Raw genomic sequence first — 20,000 nt, forward strand, 5'->3', positions numbered from 1 at the left:
TATAAACACACACACACACACATATATATAAACACACACACAAACATATATATATATATATAAACACACACACACATTAACACACACACACACATTTATAAACACACACACATATATAAACACACACATACACACATACATATAAACATACACACACATAAACACACACACATATAAACACACACAAATATATATAAACACACACACACACATTAACACACACACACACACACACATATATAAACACACACATATATAAACACACACATATATAAACACACACATACACACATACATATAAACATACACACACATAAACACACACACATATAAACACACACAAATATATATAAACACACACACACACACACACACACACACATATATAAACACACACATATATAAACACACACACACACACACATATAAACACACACACATATAAACACACACAAATATATATAAACACACACACACACACACACACACAAACACACACATATAAACACACACACACATATAAACACACACACACACAAATAAATTCCTGCGCATTAGAAAAAAAATGCTTTTGTAAATCATCAGCTTGTTATGTTTGTCTTAGTGTCATAATTTCGACTTTATCTCATAATTATAATTTTTTATAATAATGACATAAGCCAAAATATGACTTAGTAAGGAAAAAAATTGATTTTGTTTCAATATCCACTTTTTGAATATGACTATTTTAAAATCTTGACGTATTATCGACTTAATTAAGGATTGTTTTCCATAATTATGACTTTTGATGTCATAATTTGGACTTTTCAGTGCCATAATTAACATTGACCAAAGCATGATTTGTTTTCCTTGTATATGTGAGCTTCCACAGATTATATATATATATATATATATATATATAGTTATGCACAGTTTTATGTGGACGTCTCACCGCTGAGTCCTTTGGCCTCTGATTCTTCAGTCTGTGTGTTTATGTTTTTCTCCTCTAACGTTACTGCTTCCGGTTTGTCAGTTTTCTCTTCATGCTCCAGTTCTCCGCCCAGCCACGAGCTCCAGCCCTTGAACATGCTGCTGTCTTTCGGTCTCTCTGCGGTGAAATAAACTATCTCTGCTCGTTTTAATCAGGATAATTAATAATGTTACTCCATGTCTCACACACATCCGCACTGGGCCACATCAACAACAGCATCTGAGCGCTTCCTCAGTCCTCATGCAGAAGCGGTTTCTGCGGCTCCACAGCGACACCTGCCGCCCGGAGGAACGACTGAACGCCACTAGCGGCCACGATAAACATCTCTTTTGAATCCGTTAAAAGGGGTGGTTGATTATGATTTCACTTTTTTAACTTTAGTTAGTGTGTAATGTTGCTGTTCACGCGCAATCAACACCTGGAAAGTTACAACGCTCAAAGTTCAAAGCAAAGGGAGATATTTGCTTTTATAGAAATTGCTTTTTAAGAACTACAACAAAAGGCTGGTAGGAACTACACGACATTCCTCCCGTTAGTGACATCACCAACCCTAGAATTTACATAAACCCCGCCCCCTAAACATGATTAACTACACATAAGCTTCATAAATTCATCAACTAACCATTCAGAAATGTCCTGTTCTTCTACATGTTGTCACTTCTTCTTGAGTCTCTCTATCATTGTCTGACTCTGGTTTGAAATTTTCAGTGTGTGTGTGTGTGTGTGTGTGAGGTAAAAGGACATGAGCTGTTGAAGCTCCGCCGGCTGTGCCGGGAGCAGCAGCTCATTTGCATTTAAAGGGACAGACACAAAACGGTGTGTTTTTGCTCAGCCTCAGAAAGTGACGATTTTAACATGATATATAAAAATATCTGTGGGGTATTTTGAGCTGAAACTTCACACACACACTCTGGGGACATCAGAGACGTATTCTACATCTTGTGAAAAGGGAATTATACCACACCTTTATATACATTTACATTACATTTTATATACAAATATAAATATCTGAAAGTTAAACTTCAGATCCGAGTATTTCACAGTGAGTTTAGTTATAAAAAAAGCCCTTAGAATAATGAAAAGTAAAAAAGCAAAAAACCCTTTTGCTATAATAGAAGAATATGACTTATTCTTAAGGTAAACCCCCCTGATGTTAACCCGTCTAATTTATTATATTATATTTGCCCTATTGTTAGTTTAACGGCTTCTTGCTCTCCTCATTTGTAAGTCACTTTGGATAAAAGCATCAAAATGATTGTTAAATGTTTTTGTTAAATGTTAAATGATTTTTTTAAATTTTTGTTTTGTTCATTTAATGTTAAATGATTAAATATATATTAATAATATATGAAGTAAAATGAACTACAGTAGTCAACATTTGAAGTGGATCAAATCCGTTCAAAGTTATACATGAATTTTGAACAATTCCCGTTCTTATAAGACAAGTTTTTTCTGTATTTTACTTTTTACTATAAAATATAATAAGTAATAAAATGAGATAAAAAGTGGCAATTACCTTTTTATATTTTATTCCGTGGTGGAAATGCACTTCCAACACAGATGTTTACAGATGAAATGCAGGTGTGGAGCAAGAAACACAATAAGTTGTCAATACAAATCCAAAGCGTCCAAAAACCAGCACCATTTTAATGGGTTTATTATACCCAACAACAGAAAATCAGATTAAAACATAATTTGAAGACATAAAAAAAAAGCTTATAAGATAATAAAGATTTCAGCTGTTGCTATGTGGTTTTTATGGTGTTCTGAGCAGTTGCTGTGTCATTGCTACAGGGTTTTAGATGGTTGCCAGGGTGATGCTACAGTATATGGTTGCTATGGTGTTCTGGTTTGTTGATAGGCTGTTGCTATGCGGTTTTTAGGGTGTTATGAGTGGTAGCCAGATCATTGATATGGTGTTTTGAGTGGTCGCCAGAGTGTTGCTACAGTATATGGTTGCTATGGTGTTCTGGTTTGTTGATAGGCTGTTGCTATGTGGTTTTTATGGTGTTCGGAGTGGTTGCCGGGTCATTGATATGGTGTTTTGGGTGGTTGCCAGGGTGTCGCTACAGTATATGGTTGCTTGATAGACTGTTGCTAAGTGGTTTTTAGGGTGTACGGAGCAGTTGCCAGGCCATTGCTATGATGTTTCAGATGGTTGCTATTAGGTGTTGCAATGTGGTTATGTAGATATGGTGTTCTGGTTGGTTGATAGGCTGTTGCTATGTGTTTTTTAGGGTGTTTTGACCAGTTGTCAGGTCAATGCAATCGGGTGTGCCAAAGTGTTGCTATGGTGTTCTGGTTGGTTGATAGGCTGTTGCTATGTGTTTTTTAGGGTGTTTTGACCAGTTACTGGGACATTGTTATGGTGTTTTGGGTGGTTGCCAGGGTGTTGCTACGGTACATGGTGGATATGGCGTTCTGGTTGCTTGATAGACTGTTGCTAAGTGGTTTTTAGGGTGTACGGAGCAGTTGCCAGGCCATTGCTATGATGTTTCAGATGGTTGCTATTAGGTGTTGCAATGTGGTTATGTAGATATGGTGTTCTGGTTGGTTGATAGGCTGTTGCTATGTGTTTTTTAGGGTGTTTTGACCAGTTGTCGGGTCAATGCAATCAGGTGTGCCAAAGTGTTGCTATGGTGTTTTGGTTGGTTGATAGGCTGTTGCTATGTGTTTTTTAGGATGTTCTGACCAGTTACTGGGACATTGTTATGGTGTTTTGGGTGGTTGTCAGGGTGTTGCTACGGTACATGGTGGATATGGCGTTCTGGTTGGTTGATAGGCTGTTGCTATGTGGTTTTATGGTGTTCTGGGCGGTTGCCGGGTCATTGCTATGGTGTTTCGGGTGGTTGCCAGGGTGTCGTTATGTGGTTGCTAGGGTGCTCTGATTGGTTGCCAGGGCATTGCTATGGTGTTCTGAGAAGATATTAGGGCATTTTAAGACGACAAAAAAATAAGCTTTAAACATGAATTAGCAAAAAGCATTTATTTTTAATTTATTATGATCTAACAATTATTTAAACTTTATTATTTTAAACAAAATGAAACAATCCAGTCACACTCGATGAGAGTCACATGACGGCACAGCTGGCGTCCTGATTGGGTCTCAGCCCCTGAAACAGACACAGATTGATCATTCACATGAGAACGTCTTTATAAACTCTTCTGATTGACCTTATAAAGCGACTGCATCACATGAGAGAGGCCTCTAAATGATCAGCATCAAAAACTTAGTGAAAAAAAAATCTACTACATGCCTTCTGTCATCTGATAGATAGTTTAGACTCTTAACAAGGTTGAGTGTAGATTTAAAACAGATGCCCATTCGTAACTATGTATTGGTTACCAAGGCATTGCTATGGTGTTCTGAGTGGGTGTCAGGTCATTGCTATTTGGTTGCCAGGGTGTTGCTATGTGGTGCTCTGAGCAGTTTCCGGGTTGTTGTTATGGTGTTTTGGTTGCTAGGGTGTTCTGATTGGTTGCAAGGGCATTGCTATGGTGTTCTCAGAGGGTGTCAGGTCATTGGTATTCTGTTGCTATGGTGATCTGGGTGGTTGCCAGGGTGTTGCTATGTGGTGCTCTGAGCAGTTTCCAGGTTGTTGCTATGGTGTTTTGGTTGCTAGGGTGTTCTGCCAGGGTGTTGTCGTCCGATTAAACTAAGGATGAGCTTAGATAGAAAACAGATGCCTGTTCAGTAGTCCTGTAACTAAGCAGAAAAAAATGTCTGTGATAATGGTACCAAACAAAAACAAGGAGTTGAAACGAGTGTCAGAAAAGCGAGAGTAATTCCTTATCATATTGAGCTAAAACTATGCATTTCATTAAAAGGCAATCATGCAAATATTCACAGCCAAGCATGCTCAAATTAAAATATTACAATGATGATGATGCACTGCATTAGTAAACATGCAAAGCCACAGTTATTGCTAAAGCAAAGCACAAACGGTCGACCGGATCCATCTCACCTACAGACGCTTCTGGATCAGGAGAGGGAACAACATTTCTTTTTTCTTCTTTTAGGCTTTTACAAAACAGAGGTGAAGCAGAAACAAACAACAGATTTCAGATGTTGCTATGTGGTATTAAATGTGTTCTGAGCGGTTGCTCTGTGGTTGCCAGGGTGTTGCTATGTGGTTTCTATGGTGTTCTGAGTTTTGTGTGGTTGCTATGATGTTCTGGTAGATTGATATGCTGTTGCCATGTGGTTTTTAGAGTGTTCTGAGTGGTTGCCGAGTCATTGCTATGTAGTTGCTATGGCGATCTGGGTGGTTGCCAGGGTGTTGCTATGTGGCTTTCTGAGCGGTTGCTGGGTTGTTGCTTTGGTGTTCTGAGTGGGTTTCAGGGCATTGCTATTTGGTTGCTATGGTGATCTGGGTGGTTGCCAGGGTTTATGAGCTGTTGCTATGGTGATTTGGTACTAGGGCGTTATGATTCGTTGCCAGGGCATTGCTATGGTGTTCTGAGTGGATGTCAGGCCATTGGTATTTGGTTGCTATGGGATATCTGGATGGTTAACAGGGTTTTGCTATGTGTTGCTCTGAGTGGTGTCCTGGGTTGTTGCTATGGTGATTTGGTTCTAGGGCGTTCTGATTGGTTGGCAGGGCATTGCTGTGGTTTTCTGAGTGGGTGTCAGGGCCATTGGTATTTGGTTGCTATGGTGATTTGGGTGGTTGCCAGGGTTGTCATGTGGTTTCTGATCTATTGCTATAGTGATTTGGTACTAGGGCGTTATGATTTGTTGCCAGGGCATTGCTATGGTGTTCTGAGTGGATGTCAGGCCATTGGTATTTGGTTGCTATGGTGATCTGGATGGTTAACAGGGTTTTACTATGCGTTACTTTTTCTGGGTTGCTGCTATGGTGTTTTGGTTGCTAGGGCGTTCTGATTGGTTGCCAGGGCGTTCTGATTGGTTGCCAGGGCGTTCTGATTGGTTGCCAGGCCGTTCTGATTGGTTGCCAGGGCGTTGCTATGTGATTTTTAACCCTCTGGAGTCTAAGGTGTTTTTGGGGTCCTTGAGATGTTTTACATGACCTGATATTTGTATTTTTTTCAGTTGCTTATAAACATATTAATGGCAAAGGTGTAATTACACTCTATTTAGCACGAACATGACTATCATAATATGTGAGCAACATGTATGTACATGTTTGCATTTTTGAGAGAATATTATTTATGCGTGGTTATTCAAAAAACTCAAACTTAAATGTTCTGATATAAGACCACAAACAACCAACTTCACATATTCCCACAATACTTTTGACTAATGGATCTTGTCGGCTAGAGTATTTACTTCAAAATGATCTGAAAATCATCCGGGCTAATCGTTCACATTAAACAATAGATTGATTTAAATTTTGTAAGACACTTTTTGTTTGGAAAGGCAATATGCAGGTGGGCGTGAATGATCCAACAAGATCATGAATAATGTCCTCATTCACACCTGGAGACAAAGAAGACCTGCTAATGCTGCATACTAATGAGCCTTTCACTGAGTGTGTCACTGAGCCACACAGAATGCAAAGAATGCAAAGACAACACACACACACACATATATATATATACATACATACACACACACATCTACAGAATTGGTTCAGAGTTGGAAACATCTTGAAAAAAAGTGTATTTTTCCACAAACTGTATGCTTGCAAATTGTATAATATCCAAGGTAAACATTTCTAGTAATTGTGCAGTTAATTCTCATTCGTATTTTCAGAAAGTTTTGGATGTAGGCTATCCTCTCCCCAAATTTGTCACTAATAAAACACAAAAATAATTTAAAGAGAAGGCTTATATTGACCTTTTAAGATTTTGTTTGCACCTTGGAAATTAGGTTTTGATGTGGCAGTACAAACTTTATAATCTACCCAAAACGAAATGTTGTCTTTCATATTTTGTCTGTAACATATCGTCTTTTATAATATAGCCTATATTAGGGCATAAATGTTAATTTGCAGTTTAAAATGTTGCTTATACAAAGACATTTATTTCAACGTATTCAGTCGATTTTTACTCATCTCAGTAGGCAATATAGATATTTCATTCACACACACAGACACGCGCGAGCTGTAACGTTAGTAAACAAACGCATGCACATGTGCCGTTCATTCATTCAAACAGTCTTTTGCGGTTTACAGACACCATTTCATATCGCGATTAGAACAAAGCACTTACTGATGATCTGCAGCTGGATCCGTTGTTCGGCTACTCCAGCACGTTTGAGGTCAAATTTCCAGGATAATCACGATATTATTAGCAGAGCTATTCCTCACAGCGAGTGTGTTCTCCAGCTGCTGTGGGCGTTGACTGGTTTGCATGTGTTGCTTCAGATCATCTGCGTTTGAATAGCGCGCGCTCTCGATGGGCGTGTCACATTAGCGGAGTAATGAGGTGCCAGAACGATAATGAGAACGGCTGATCTCTCGCTCTTTTTATATAGATTACATAAACAGAGAATATTTGTTTTAGATTTGAATTAGATAATTTAAAACTACACACTTAAACGATTATAGAGATATATAGCTCATGTCTGAGTGAATAGTATTCGCTGAGTTTTGTTTGAGTTTAGAGAAGTGCTTCAGAAAAAAAGTTCACGGAGACGGAGAGGCATAAAGCACTCCCTGTTTACTTTCTTTATTTTACAAAAGCACAATGTTTTATTTCGATTGTAAGTGGACACATAAAAAAGTAGACATTTAACAGCTTATTTTTTCATATTTCTTAAGACTGTATGACCAAAACCGACGGAGTATTTTAGGTCTATTTTGCTGCTATGTAAAAAAAACCGAGCAAAACGCGCCCGCGCGTTTGCCGACCTCAGGGGGGTTAAGGTGTTCTGAGTGGTTACCAGGGCGTTGCTATGTAATTTTTAAGGTGTTCTGAGTGGTTACCAGGGCATTGCTATGTGATTTTAAGGTGTTCTGAGTAGTTACCAGGCCGTTGCTATGTGATTTTTAAGGTGTTCTGAGTGGTTACCAGGGCGTTGCTATGTGATTTTAAAGGTGTTCTGATTGCTTACCAGGGCGTTGCTATGGCTTTTTTAAGGTGTTCTGAGTGGTTACCAGGGCGTTGCTATGGCTTTTTTAAGGTGTTCTGAGTGGTTACCAGGGCGTTGACATGTAGTTTCTGGGGTGTTGATAGGGGTCTAAGATGTTCAGGTCCTTCTTTCAATGTAAATCTGTTGCTACAAAACGACTTGCATTGCATTAAAGTAAACATTTCATGAGTTCATGCATTGGCTGAGAACATGATGTTGGAGATGTGCGAGCCATCATCTACAGCTTGAGCTCCTCGTATTGAAACAAGCAGAAAATCATATAGAAAGATGTCCGATGTTTTTTTACTGAACAATGATATGAGTGCGTATCAGACTGAAACCTATGCGATAACGTCAGATGACATTTAGTAATTAAATACGACAATAAAACCGCTAGGAATCACAAGAGCTGGACTGTTACCTGGCGGCGCAGGTGAATCTCACGGGCCGTGATGTTTTCATCACAGTCTGGATCCTCGTCGGCTTTACCCTGAACACACACCAGACAATACTCCGCAGTCTCCTGCACACACACACACACACACACGTTGAGCATAACTGGAAACAAGGGGTGTAACGATGCCCTCATGTCACGATTTGACACATATCACGATAGTACTGAACTCACGATACCATATTATTGCGATACTCCAAGACTTATAAAAGATTAGAACTGTTGATTAAAATGCTAAATTTGCTCTTACATTGGGTTTCAGCACCAAGTCCAAGAATATTCATTTTTACACACACAAAGCACAGGACAATAGAGACTCCAGAATAACAATATTCATGATTCTGAAGCTGAAAATACTGAATTATTTTAGATGAATATGCTTGATCTCTGACTAGATATATTTATAATAATGTCGCACACTTTTCACTGGTAACATCAGACATCAGGACACACACATATTCCCCGACTGCATTATTATACATTATATTCAACATTATATATAGGAGTTTAATGTGGTACTGACTCTAAAACTTAGATTTTTTTGGGGGGGTGAACTATCCACGACACAGTCACTATCCACGATATACATTGTTGCATTTTTGTATCTCAATATATTGTGACACCCCTACTGGAAACATATTCACTATAGTGAGACTTCCACGACACAGATCGCCACAATGTCGAATGATTTAGTCTCATTATAACCGCGGAAATACAACTTGAAATACTCCGTCATTCATTCGTATTTCGGTCTCGTTTCCAGTCCAAATATCAAACATTTTGTAAATCAAGATGCATTTACTAGATGAGTGAAATGAGATAAGATATTATGTCCTGTTTTTTCGGGCGAATTAATCCAAATTAAGTGAGTTGATGCTTTTTTATAAATAAAAAAAAAAAAAAAAAAAAAAAAAATTATCTGCCAATTAATTAAGGAGAACTCCGGTCAATTTTAACATTGAGCTCAATTTTTAGTAAATTTGGAGTGCTGTCAATACAGAGAACAACGACAAAAATCTGTGTTTCCTACACCGTGTTATCCTCTTTTTAAAATTTGCTCCCTGTTGACTTGAATGGGGTCTAATTTTAAACCTGCTTTTATTTCTCTTATCATCCTTGATGTGTCATTACAAGTGCCCAGCCATGTTGAGTGATTCCTTCAGAGTGAACACGAGTGAATCTGACTGCAGGAGATGTGAAAGATATGAATAAGAATGATGTTAATTCAACAAGCGCACAGACCTGTATTTACTTCCTGTTTTCGGTCGAAGTCCAAAGTAGTCGATTGTCGAGTTCACGCGCGTGATCATAGGCAACTAAACCTATGCGCGTGAACTCGACAATCGACTACTTTGGACTTCGACCGAAAACAGGAAGTAAATACAGGTCTGTGCGCTTGTTGAATTAACATCATTCTTATTCATATCTTTCACATCTCCTGCAGTCAGATTCACTCGTGTTCACTCTGAAGGAATCACTCAGCATGGCTGGGCACTTGTAATGACACATCAAGGATGATAAGAGAAATAAAAGCAGGTTTAAAATTAGACCCCATTCAAGTCAACAGGCAAATTTTAAAAAGAGGATAACACGGTGTAGGAAACACAGATTTTTGTCGTTGTTCTCTGTATTGACAGCACTCCAAATTTACTAAAAATTGAGCTCAATGTTAAAATTGACCGGAGTTCTCCTTTAAAGTCCGCGTGAACCGGAAGTTGTAAACGACTTTATCTCAGTGTTGTGACGTATTTCAGAGAGAAACGGAATACTAAATGAGGAAAAATAGTGGGTGTGGCTTTTATTTCAACTAGCACCTGATTGGACCTAGAAAAGTAGGTGTTTGATTCAGCCTGTCTACTGTCAGTTGGAGGGGCGTGGCTACGGATGTTAAGCAGACACCAGAACCGTCAAACCGTCATCAGGGAAGGTCCTCCAATGCAGAGGGGAGGGGCATTTCCAGATTTTGATTAAAGATTACGAAGCCAAAACATTTTTTTGTTGGGAATTGACTTGCATTGGATGAATTTTTCACCACAAAACTATCAATTTAGGCAAACAAAGTAAATATGGTCAATTTTGATATGTGGACTTAGATTATTTTTCTGACCCCATTGGCAGATAATTTTGCTTTTCAACTCACTCAATATTTAGTAATATCTTATGTCATTATACTCATCTAGTAAATGCATCTTGATTTAAGAATATTGTGGTATTTGGACTGGAAACAAGACAAAAATATTAAGAATTGCATTTTTAGTAGTGTGTGCACAGAACCGGGACATGTGCCGTTACACGTATTGGTCTATCACAAGAACTCTGCATGACTGTAATATTCCCGATGCCCTGGTGCGAGTGTGTCTCACCTCGTTCTGTGTGTTCACCAGCGAGACTCGCACGTCCCCGAACGGACCCCACGACTCGTGAGTCCTCAGGAGCAAATCCCCCACAGGGGGCGTCAGATCCAGCCCAGCTCCAGCGGCCCAGATCTGCACACACACACACACACACACTTCAGGAGGGTCAGAGAGAAAAACCCTCAGCTCACACTCAGTGTGTTTTCTGCATGTTTACTGTGAGCATCTGTCCAGCGTTCAGCACACACACACACACACACACACACACACACACACACCCTTGTGTTTACCGTGAGCATCTGTCCAGTGTTCAGCACACACACACACACACACACCGTTGTGTTTACCGTGAGCATCTGATCTGTCCAGCGTCCAACACACACACACACTTGTTTACCGTGAGCATCTGTCCAGCGTTCAGCACACACACACACACACACTTGTTTAACGTGTGCATCTGATCTGTCCAGTGTTCAGCACACACACACACACACACACACACACACTTGTGTTTACCGTGAGCATCTGTCCAGCGTTCAGCACACACGGCGAGGGGATCTGGAAGACGATGTCCTGCGCGTCGGCTTCACTCTTCCTCAACACCCAGCCTCCCAGAGCCTGATCCTGAAACACCAACACACACTGATCACTCACACACAGTGTTTTTACTGTGTGAATTTATTTTCAAAAATGTCTATATAGTTTTTATTACGGTTTTGAAAATTAAAAACAAAGAAAATTTTCAAAAATATTGGTAAAAACTAAAGACATATTTTGAAAACAAAAAACAATCAAATTAGTAAAACTAACATTGAAATGGAAAATATATTTAAAAAAAACAATTTTTAGTTGGCTTGTTAATTTTGTGTGTCTTTTTTAAAATATTTCTATATAGTTATTAATGTTTTGAAATGTTTTATTTTTATGTTTTTCATTTTCAAAACATTTATAAAAACTATATAGAAAAAGAAATTCTACCTAAAATAAATAAAAATGGAAAATATAAAGCTAAAAATAAAAGAATAGTGTATCAATGACACCAAGATAAAGCCGTGATCTGAGCCGCCTCTCTCCGCCGTACCCTGTCGGAGTTGTTCTTGAGTTTGATGAAGCGGCCCTGCGGGTCGATCTCGTCGATGGACACGCTCCCGCGGGCGGAGGAATGCTGGGATAGCTTGTAGTTGGGCGAGAGGCCAGAACTGGAGCCCTCGTGCTTGCGTTTCTTCCCCCAGATCTTGCGCACGGGCTGAGCTCGGGTCCGGGAGACGGTGGGCGGCTGGATGGGACTCGGGGACAGGTTCAGTCTGAGGAGGAGAAGCGTGCGGGACACGGACACACACACACACACACACACACACACGATATGTGACAAACCCAGTCTGGAGCCGCACGGGTATATCTGTGGCAATAGCCAACAATACATCGTTTGGGTCAAAATTATCCATTTTTCTTTTATGCCAAAAATCATGAGGATATTAAGATCATGTTCCATGAAGATATTTAGTAAATGTCCTACCGTAAATATATAAAACATGTATTTCTGTGAGTGAATGCAGCACAATAGATATAGAAAAAAAATGTACACTGCAAAAAATGCTTTTCTTACTCAGTATTTGTGTCTTGTTTCCAGTCCAAATATCTAAAAATTCTTAAATCAAGATGCATTTACTAGATGAGTGAAATGATAGAAGATATTATTTCCTGGTTTCTGGGAGAATTAATCAAAATGAAGTGAGTTTTTGCTCAAAACATGCAAAATTATCTGCCAAATGGGGTCAGAAAAACAATCATAATTCAAACAGAAACAACATTATTTTTCTGACCCCATTGGCAGATCATTTGCTTGTTTTAAGCAAAAACTCACTTCATTTTGATTAATTCTCCCAGAAAACAAGATATCTTGTGTTATTTTATTACTTTAGTAAATGCATCTTGATTTAAGAAATGTTGGATATTTGGACTGGAAACAAGACAAAAATACAGAGTGAGAAAAGCATTTTTTGCAGCGTGTGTGAATGCAGTAAAATTTTAAACATAAATGGACAACTTTAAAGTCGATTTGTAGGACAATAAAAGAATAGGAGAATAGTATCAAATCTATTCCGGTGTGAAGCTGTGACATAAACGCGTTCATGTAAACACTATATTCAGATTCATCCATGGGAATGAATTCAGTTAAACTGAAACTAAAGTAGTGAAGTAGTGAAGACCACTGTACTAAAACATTATAAATAAATACAATTTAGTTTTTGCCTTAAGACAAGCATTAATCTGCCAATGGGGTCAGAAAAATAATGTTGTTTCTGTTTGAATTAAGATAATTTTTCTGACCCCATTGACAGATAATTTTGCTTGTTTTAAGGCAAAAACTAAATTATAATTTATTTCCCCGGAAAACAACACTTAATATCTTCTCATTTTACTCAAGTTGATTTAAGAATTTTTTAGAAATATTGGACCGGAAACCAGACAGAAATATCAGTGTGCAGGACACGCCTCACCGCTTCTCCTCGCCCTCCAGCATCTTGCGGTAAGCGTTGATCTCCATGTCCAGCATGAGCTTGACGTCCAGCAGGTTCTGGTACTCCTCCAGCCGGTCCTGCATCTGCTGCCTCAGCTCCGCCATCTCTTGCTCCTTCTGAGAGAGCCGGTGCTGATGGGCCTGCCTCTCGCGGTCCAGCATCTGCTCCAGCTCCTGCACACGGGCCTCCAGCGCAGAGTTCTGCTCCGGACACACACACACACACACACACACACACACACACACCATGCTTTAGTACATCACCTTTCTTTAGTGTTGCTGTTTGAGCATGAAACCGCTCAGATGGACAGATGCACTTTTATGACGGACAGATGCACTTTTATGACGGACAGATGCAATTTTTTGACGGATAGATGCACTTTTATGACGGATAGATGCACTTTTATGATGGATAGATGCACTTTTATGATGGATAGATGCACTTTTATGACGGACAGGTGCACTTTTATGACGGACAGATGCAATTTTTTGACGGATAGATGCACTTTTATGACGGATAGATGCACTTTTATGACGGATAGATGCACTTTTATGATGGATAGATGCACTTTTATGATGGATAGTTGCACTTTTATGATGGACAGATGCACTTTTATGATGGATAGATGCACTTTTATGACGGATAGATGCACTTTTATGACGGATAGATGCACTTTTATGACGGATTGATGCACTTTTATGACTGATAGATGCACTTTTATGACGGATAGATGCACTTTTATGACGGATAGATGCACTTTTATGACGGATAGATGCACTTTTATGATGGACAGATGCACTTTTATGATGGACAGATGCACTTTTATGATGGACAGATGCACTTTTATGATGGATAGATGCACTTTTATGATGGATAGATGCACTTTTATGACGGATAGATGCACTTTTATGATGGACAGATGCACTTTTATGATGGATAGATGCACTTTTATGATGGATAGACGCACTTTTATGATGGATAGATGCACTTTTATGATGGATAGACGCACTTTTATGACGGATAGATGCACTTTTATGATGGATAGACGCACTTTTATGACGGATAGATGCACTTTTATGACGGATAGATGCACTTTTATGACGGATAGATGCACTTTTATGATGGACAGATGCACTTTTATGATGGACAGATGCACTTTTATGATGGACAGATGCACTTTTATGATGGATAGATGCACTTTTATGACGGATAGATGCACTTTTATGACGGATAGATGCACTTTTATGACGGATTGATGCACTTTTATGACTGATAGATGCACTTTTATGACGGATAGATGCACTTTTATGACGGATAGATGCACTTTTATGACGGATAGATGCACTTTTATGATGGACAGATGCACTTTTATGATGGACAGATGCACTTTTATGATGGACAGATGCACTTTTATGATGGATAGATGCACTTTTATGATGGATAGATGCACTTTTATGACGGATAGATGCACTTTTATGATGGACAGATGCACTTTTATGATGGATAGATGCACTTTTATGATGGATAGACGCACTTTTATGATGGATAGATGCACTTTTATGATGGATAGACGCACTTTTATGATGGATAGATGCACTTTTATGATGGATAGACGCACTTTTATGACGGATAGATGCACTTTTATGACGGATAGATGCACTTTTATGATGGACAGATGCACTTTTATGATGGACAGATGCACTTTTATGATGGACAGATGCACTTTTATGATGGATAGATGCACTTTTATGATGGATAGATGCACTTTTATGACGGATAGATGCACTTTTATGATGGACAGATGCACTTTTATGATGGATAGATGCACTTTTATGATGGATAGATGCACTTTTATGATGGATAGATGCACTTTTATGACGGATAGATGCACTTTTATGATGGATAGATGCACTTTTATGACTGATAGATGCACTTTTATGACGGATAGATGCACTTTTATGACGGATAGATGCACTTTTATGATGGACAGATGCACTTTTATGATGGACAGATGCACTTTTATGATGGACAGATGCACTTTTATGATGGATAGATGCACTTTTATGATGGATAGATGCACTTTTATGACGGATAGATGCACTTTTATGATGGACAGATGCACTTTTATGACGGACAGATGGACTTTTATGATGGATAGACGCACTTTTATGATGGACAGATGCACTTTTATGGACTTCAAAAAAGAAACGGCCATTCACAGCCATTATAAAGCTTGGAAGAGTCAGGACATTTTTTAATATAACTCAGAATGTATTCGTCTGAAAGAAGAATGTCTTATACACCTAGTAAATCGTGGGCTAATTTTAATTTTGGGGAGAACTATCCCTTTAAGTCCTAATGCACGGCGTCCTTGATGAATAAAAGTATGAATTTTTTGTTTTTTTTATCTCACTAACCCCAAACTTTTGAACGTTAGTGTAGATGATGGGCAAGATTACGCAGCAAAACCTTTCCGATCTCTACCTTCTTGTGCAGGTTGTTGATTTGCAGCGACTGAGAGTCCAAACGCATTTTAGTTCCCGCCAGCTCTTCTCTCGTTGAAGAAGCGAAGTCACTGTTTTTCACCGCCGTCTGCTTCGCGTTCTCCAACTGCAAGAGAGAAACCCACAACACCGTTATCGCAAACCAACGAGAACATAGAAATCATGTGTTAGAGAGCTAACCATTCTCTGAGGTACCATGAAGGACAGATGCGATGAAATCAAGCGTTTCGTGTGTGTCCAGGTTACCGTCTCTTCAAACCCCTGCACTACACTTCTCCTGCAGACTTCCCTTCTCACTGCTGTAAAATCCTCACGCTGATTTACGGTCTTTAATGCATGAAAACACACTGATGTTTGTGCATTAATAAAGCAATAGTGGACACAAGTGTAAAGCGGCTTCATCTACAGTGGGGTTTCTCTGTTTACAGTATCATATCTGAACACTACCAACATCTGAAGACTTGGGGAGATTAGTGTGTTCTCTATTCTGCCAGAGAATGATGAAAAGCCTGTTTTTAACTCAGACTTCAGGCTCTTCTACAGTTTCATTGGCTGTTGCTCAAAGCTGCTCTCTTGTTCATCATATACTGTATAATGTCCACAGCTGAAGACATGTATTGCCATTACTGACTGGCAGCGTGTTTCAATAATTGTTTTACTAATTTATTTATAATTATTACTTGTATATAAAGAATATAAAATAACATTTTGAATTTTTTTTTATAAATTGCAATATATATATATATATACCGTATATAAATAATTTATTCATATGTTTTATTTAGAAATATTACATAAATTATAAATAGTTTATTTAAGTTTTATTTAGAAATATTACATACATTTTAAATAGTTTTCTCTGTGTGTGTGTGTGTGTGTGTGTGTGTGTGTGTGTGTGTGTGTGTGTGTGTGTGTGTGTGTGTGTGTGTGTGTATATATATATATATACATACACACAAAATGTATAATTCTAGTATTTTTTCATAAAATAAATATAGGAATAAATTAATAAATGTATATATAAATAAGAAAATAAATATATTTATATTTTTTAATAAATACATTAATTGTACTCATTATTTATAATTACTTTCATACAAGGAATATTAATAAATAAAATAATATATTATAAAAATAACAATATACTATATATAACAATAAATTATAATATAATATAATATATATATATATATATATATATATATATATATATATATATATAAAATATTTAAAACAATCTGTAATCTATGTAGTATTTATATATAAAATATACAAATAATTATATATATATATATATATATAACTTTTTTAATATATTTACATATTTTATTTAAATACATTACAAGTAATATTAAAATGAATATAAGGAATATTAATAAACAAAATGCACACACAGACACATTTTGCATGACTATTTTCTAAAAGAGTAAATTAGATCAATAACAAAAGCCATATCTGTGCAGAGCGTGCGCTGTACCTTGGCCACGAAGGTCTTCTCCAGCTCCTCTTTGTACTGCTGGATCTGAGCTTCGTGCTCGTCTCGGAGCTGCTTCATGGCTTCTGCTAGTTTACCTTCAAACTCCTTCTGTCTGCCGGTGTCCAGCTCCATCAGCCGGCTCTCGTGGCGACTGCGCATCTCACGCACCTCCTGAACACACACACACACACACACACACACACACACACACACATCGGAGTTACTTTCTCAAATAAGTAAAGCAAGTTACTTAGTTTTCCCATTTATTGATTGACATATATGACTGACAGCTCTCATGTCCTCATGTTGAGACAAATCGAAGTGCAGAGGCGGTGTGTGTGTGAACATGATGGTTATTGCAGTTCTAGACTAAATGTGAACATGCATTTACTCATCTCACTTGCACAAAAAAAAGATTCAATATTCCTCAAAATGAATAAAATCAGTGAACTAAACTAACTACCGGTACCTAACTAAATATGTTAAATAAAACATAAATTCCTATGCATTTAATCTATCTTTATTGACCGATGTACTTGCTGCTGGCCTTCGATGGATGATCCAGTTACACATGTCATGCAAACAAGAAACTCTGCTTTGACCACAGGTCGAGATCTGGCGCTCCAAACACACAACTCAGCGATGCGGTTTACGAATGTTTCGGGAAACACCGATTAGTCGAACTGCTGATAACGACTGAACTTGTGACGACTATAGTTGGCTACCAAAGCTTTTGAGAAACGCACCCCTGAATAGTAACTAACACCAAATACAGACATAAAAACCCGACTTGATTTCAGTCAGTCAATAAAATCAATCAATAGGCACGTTTCCATTACAGATTTGCGCAAAACTTTCGCGTTTTTTTCCCAATTCGCAATTTCAATGTGCGCAATTTGAAGGGTAATGGAAACGCGGCTAGTGACGAAACCTCAGTGTGTTCGATAACAACAGAACCTGTTCGCCGAGATGCCTCTGGAAGTCCAGCTGCTCCTGCAGGGTTTGGATCTGGTTCTCCGCATCGACGCGACGCAGCATCTCAGAGTTCAGCTGGGTCTTGACGTTCTGCAGCGCCGCTTCCAGCTGTGAGGCAGGAGAAACGTTTGAACTGACATTGATTGAGTTAAAGGTGCAGTCAGCGATTTCACGGTGGATATTTGAAATCAACCAAAACAAACACGCCCATTTTATTGCCCCGAAAATCCACGAACACGCAATGCAAGAGCGGATAGTCTCTCTGAAGCTCTAAGCGAAGCAATATAATGCTTCACAAGAAATAAAGTGAAGACAGTATTCCTCTGAGCTTTTATCTTTTGTAATGTCTCTCAGCCATTCCTCTTTCTACAGTCTTTCAAATCTCCTTCTTGCTCTCTCTCCTCCCCATCATGAGTGGACACGCCCCCAACTGCTGATTGGCTCACTCTTTCTCCTCCCCCATCATGAGTGGACACGCCCCCTACTACTGATTGGCTCACTCTCTCTCCTCCCCATCATAAGTAGACACGCCCCCTACTACTGATTGGCTCACTCTCTGTCCTCCCCATCATGATTGGACACGCCCCCTACTGCTGATTGGCTCACTCTCTCCTCTCCCATCATGAGTGGACACGCCCCCTACTGCTGATTGGCTCACTCTCCTCTCCCATCATGAGTGGACACGCCCCCTTTTGCTGATTGGCTCACTCTTTCTCCTCCCCCATCAGTGGACACACCCCCTATAGCTGATTGGCTCCCTCCTCCCCCATCATGAGTGGACACGCCCCCTACTGCTGATTGGCTCACTCTCTCTCCTCTCCCATCAGTGGACACACCCCCTATAGCTGATTGGCTCCCTCCTCCCCCATCATGAGTGGGCACGCCCCCTATTGCTGATTGGCTCACTCTTTCTCCTCCCCCATCAGTGGACACACCCCCTATAGAGCTGGTAAGTCCCGCCCCTCCGTAAAACCCCGCTGGACCTCAAAGTTGAAAAAGCGTCAATGCAAGTGAATGGGAGAAAATAATTATTTTCTGGTCCCGTTTGAATTGTGCCATGAATGTGAACATATGTTGTCTGTGAATTTTTTATATAATCTTTCGTGTGAAGAATGCGACAATTTAGCGGGTAGAAGTTTGATACGGGTAGACTTTGTGTGAGAGCACTTTGTGGACTACAACTCTTCGCTGCTTTCGACGCGTTTGAAACGTCAACACCACCAGCTCACGGCTCTCGCTCACGGATCCCGCTAGACATGGCTGTCTTTGGTGCACTTCACCGCCTTCTTTCAGGGAGAGGACAAAATCGTTGAGGTTGGCGAAAACCACGGGTAAGTCCACTTTATGTGGTGACGTCACATAGGCGACATGTAGTCTTTCTCGTTATGTCTTTTCCACAACTGCTAGCCGACGAATCATACCATATACTGTCAAACTTGTAACATGAAAGATTATATAAAAAATTCACAGACAACATATGTTCACATTCATGGCACAATTCGAACGGGACCAGAAAATAATTATTTTCTCCCATTCACTTGCATTGACGGTTTTTCAACTTTGAGGTCCAGCGGGGTTTTACGGAGGGGGCGGGACTTACCAGCTCTATAGCTGATTGGCTCCCTCCCCCATCATGAGTGGACACGCCCCCTACTGCTGCTCAGTCCAATCCACTTTCAACAGCGTTTCTGCACATTGAAGATTACTA

General features: G+C 39.2%; 2 protein-coding genes across 17 annotated transcripts in view; both read right to left on the reverse strand.

The window, feature by feature from the left end:
- syap1 (synapse associated protein 1) overlaps nucleotides 1–1,254 on the reverse strand; it is a 13,102-nt gene extending 11,848 nt beyond the window's left edge. The window contains exon 1 of the mRNA XM_079587882.1: nucleotides 932–1,254. Coding sequence (XP_079444008.1) covers nucleotides 932–1,067 — 136 coding nt within the window. The 5' untranslated portion in view covers nucleotides 1,068–1,254. The remainder of the gene's footprint in view (nucleotides 1–931) is intronic.
- Nucleotides 1,255–2,515: 1,261 nt separating this feature from the next.
- lmnl3 (lamin L3) overlaps nucleotides 2,516–20,000 on the reverse strand; it is a 22,028-nt gene continuing 4,543 nt past the window's right edge. For 5 of the 16 annotated variants that reach the window (XM_079589530.1, XM_079589529.1, XM_079589528.1 and 2 more), the window contains exons 4-13: nucleotides 18,275–18,400; nucleotides 17,318–17,488; nucleotides 16,021–16,167; nucleotides 15,821–15,946; nucleotides 13,316–13,536; nucleotides 11,896–12,118; nucleotides 11,331–11,438; nucleotides 10,824–10,946; nucleotides 8,428–8,529; nucleotides 2,516–4,083 (exon numbers count right to left, since the gene is read on the reverse strand). In XM_079589530.1, coding sequence (XP_079445656.1) covers nucleotides 4,042–4,083; nucleotides 8,428–8,529; nucleotides 10,824–10,946; nucleotides 11,331–11,438; nucleotides 11,896–12,118; nucleotides 13,316–13,536; nucleotides 15,821–15,946; nucleotides 16,021–16,167; nucleotides 17,318–17,488; nucleotides 18,275–18,400 — 1,389 coding nt within the window. In that variant the 3' untranslated portion in view covers nucleotides 2,516–4,041. Of the gene's footprint in view, nucleotides 4,084–4,540; nucleotides 4,677–4,935; nucleotides 4,992–7,507; nucleotides 8,260–8,427; nucleotides 8,530–10,823; nucleotides 10,947–11,330; nucleotides 11,439–11,895; nucleotides 12,119–13,315; nucleotides 13,537–15,820; nucleotides 15,947–16,020; nucleotides 16,168–17,317; nucleotides 17,489–18,274; nucleotides 18,401–20,000 lie in introns of those variants that run through there. The other 11 variants (XM_079589524.1, XM_079589523.1, XM_079589525.1 and 8 more) reach the window with 8 other exon arrangements.

Source organism: Phoxinus phoxinus (genome assembly GCF_949152265.1).
Source record: "Phoxinus phoxinus genome assembly, chromosome: 18".
NCBI classification, from domain to species: Eukaryota; Metazoa; Chordata; class Actinopteri; order Cypriniformes; family Leuciscidae; genus Phoxinus; species Phoxinus phoxinus.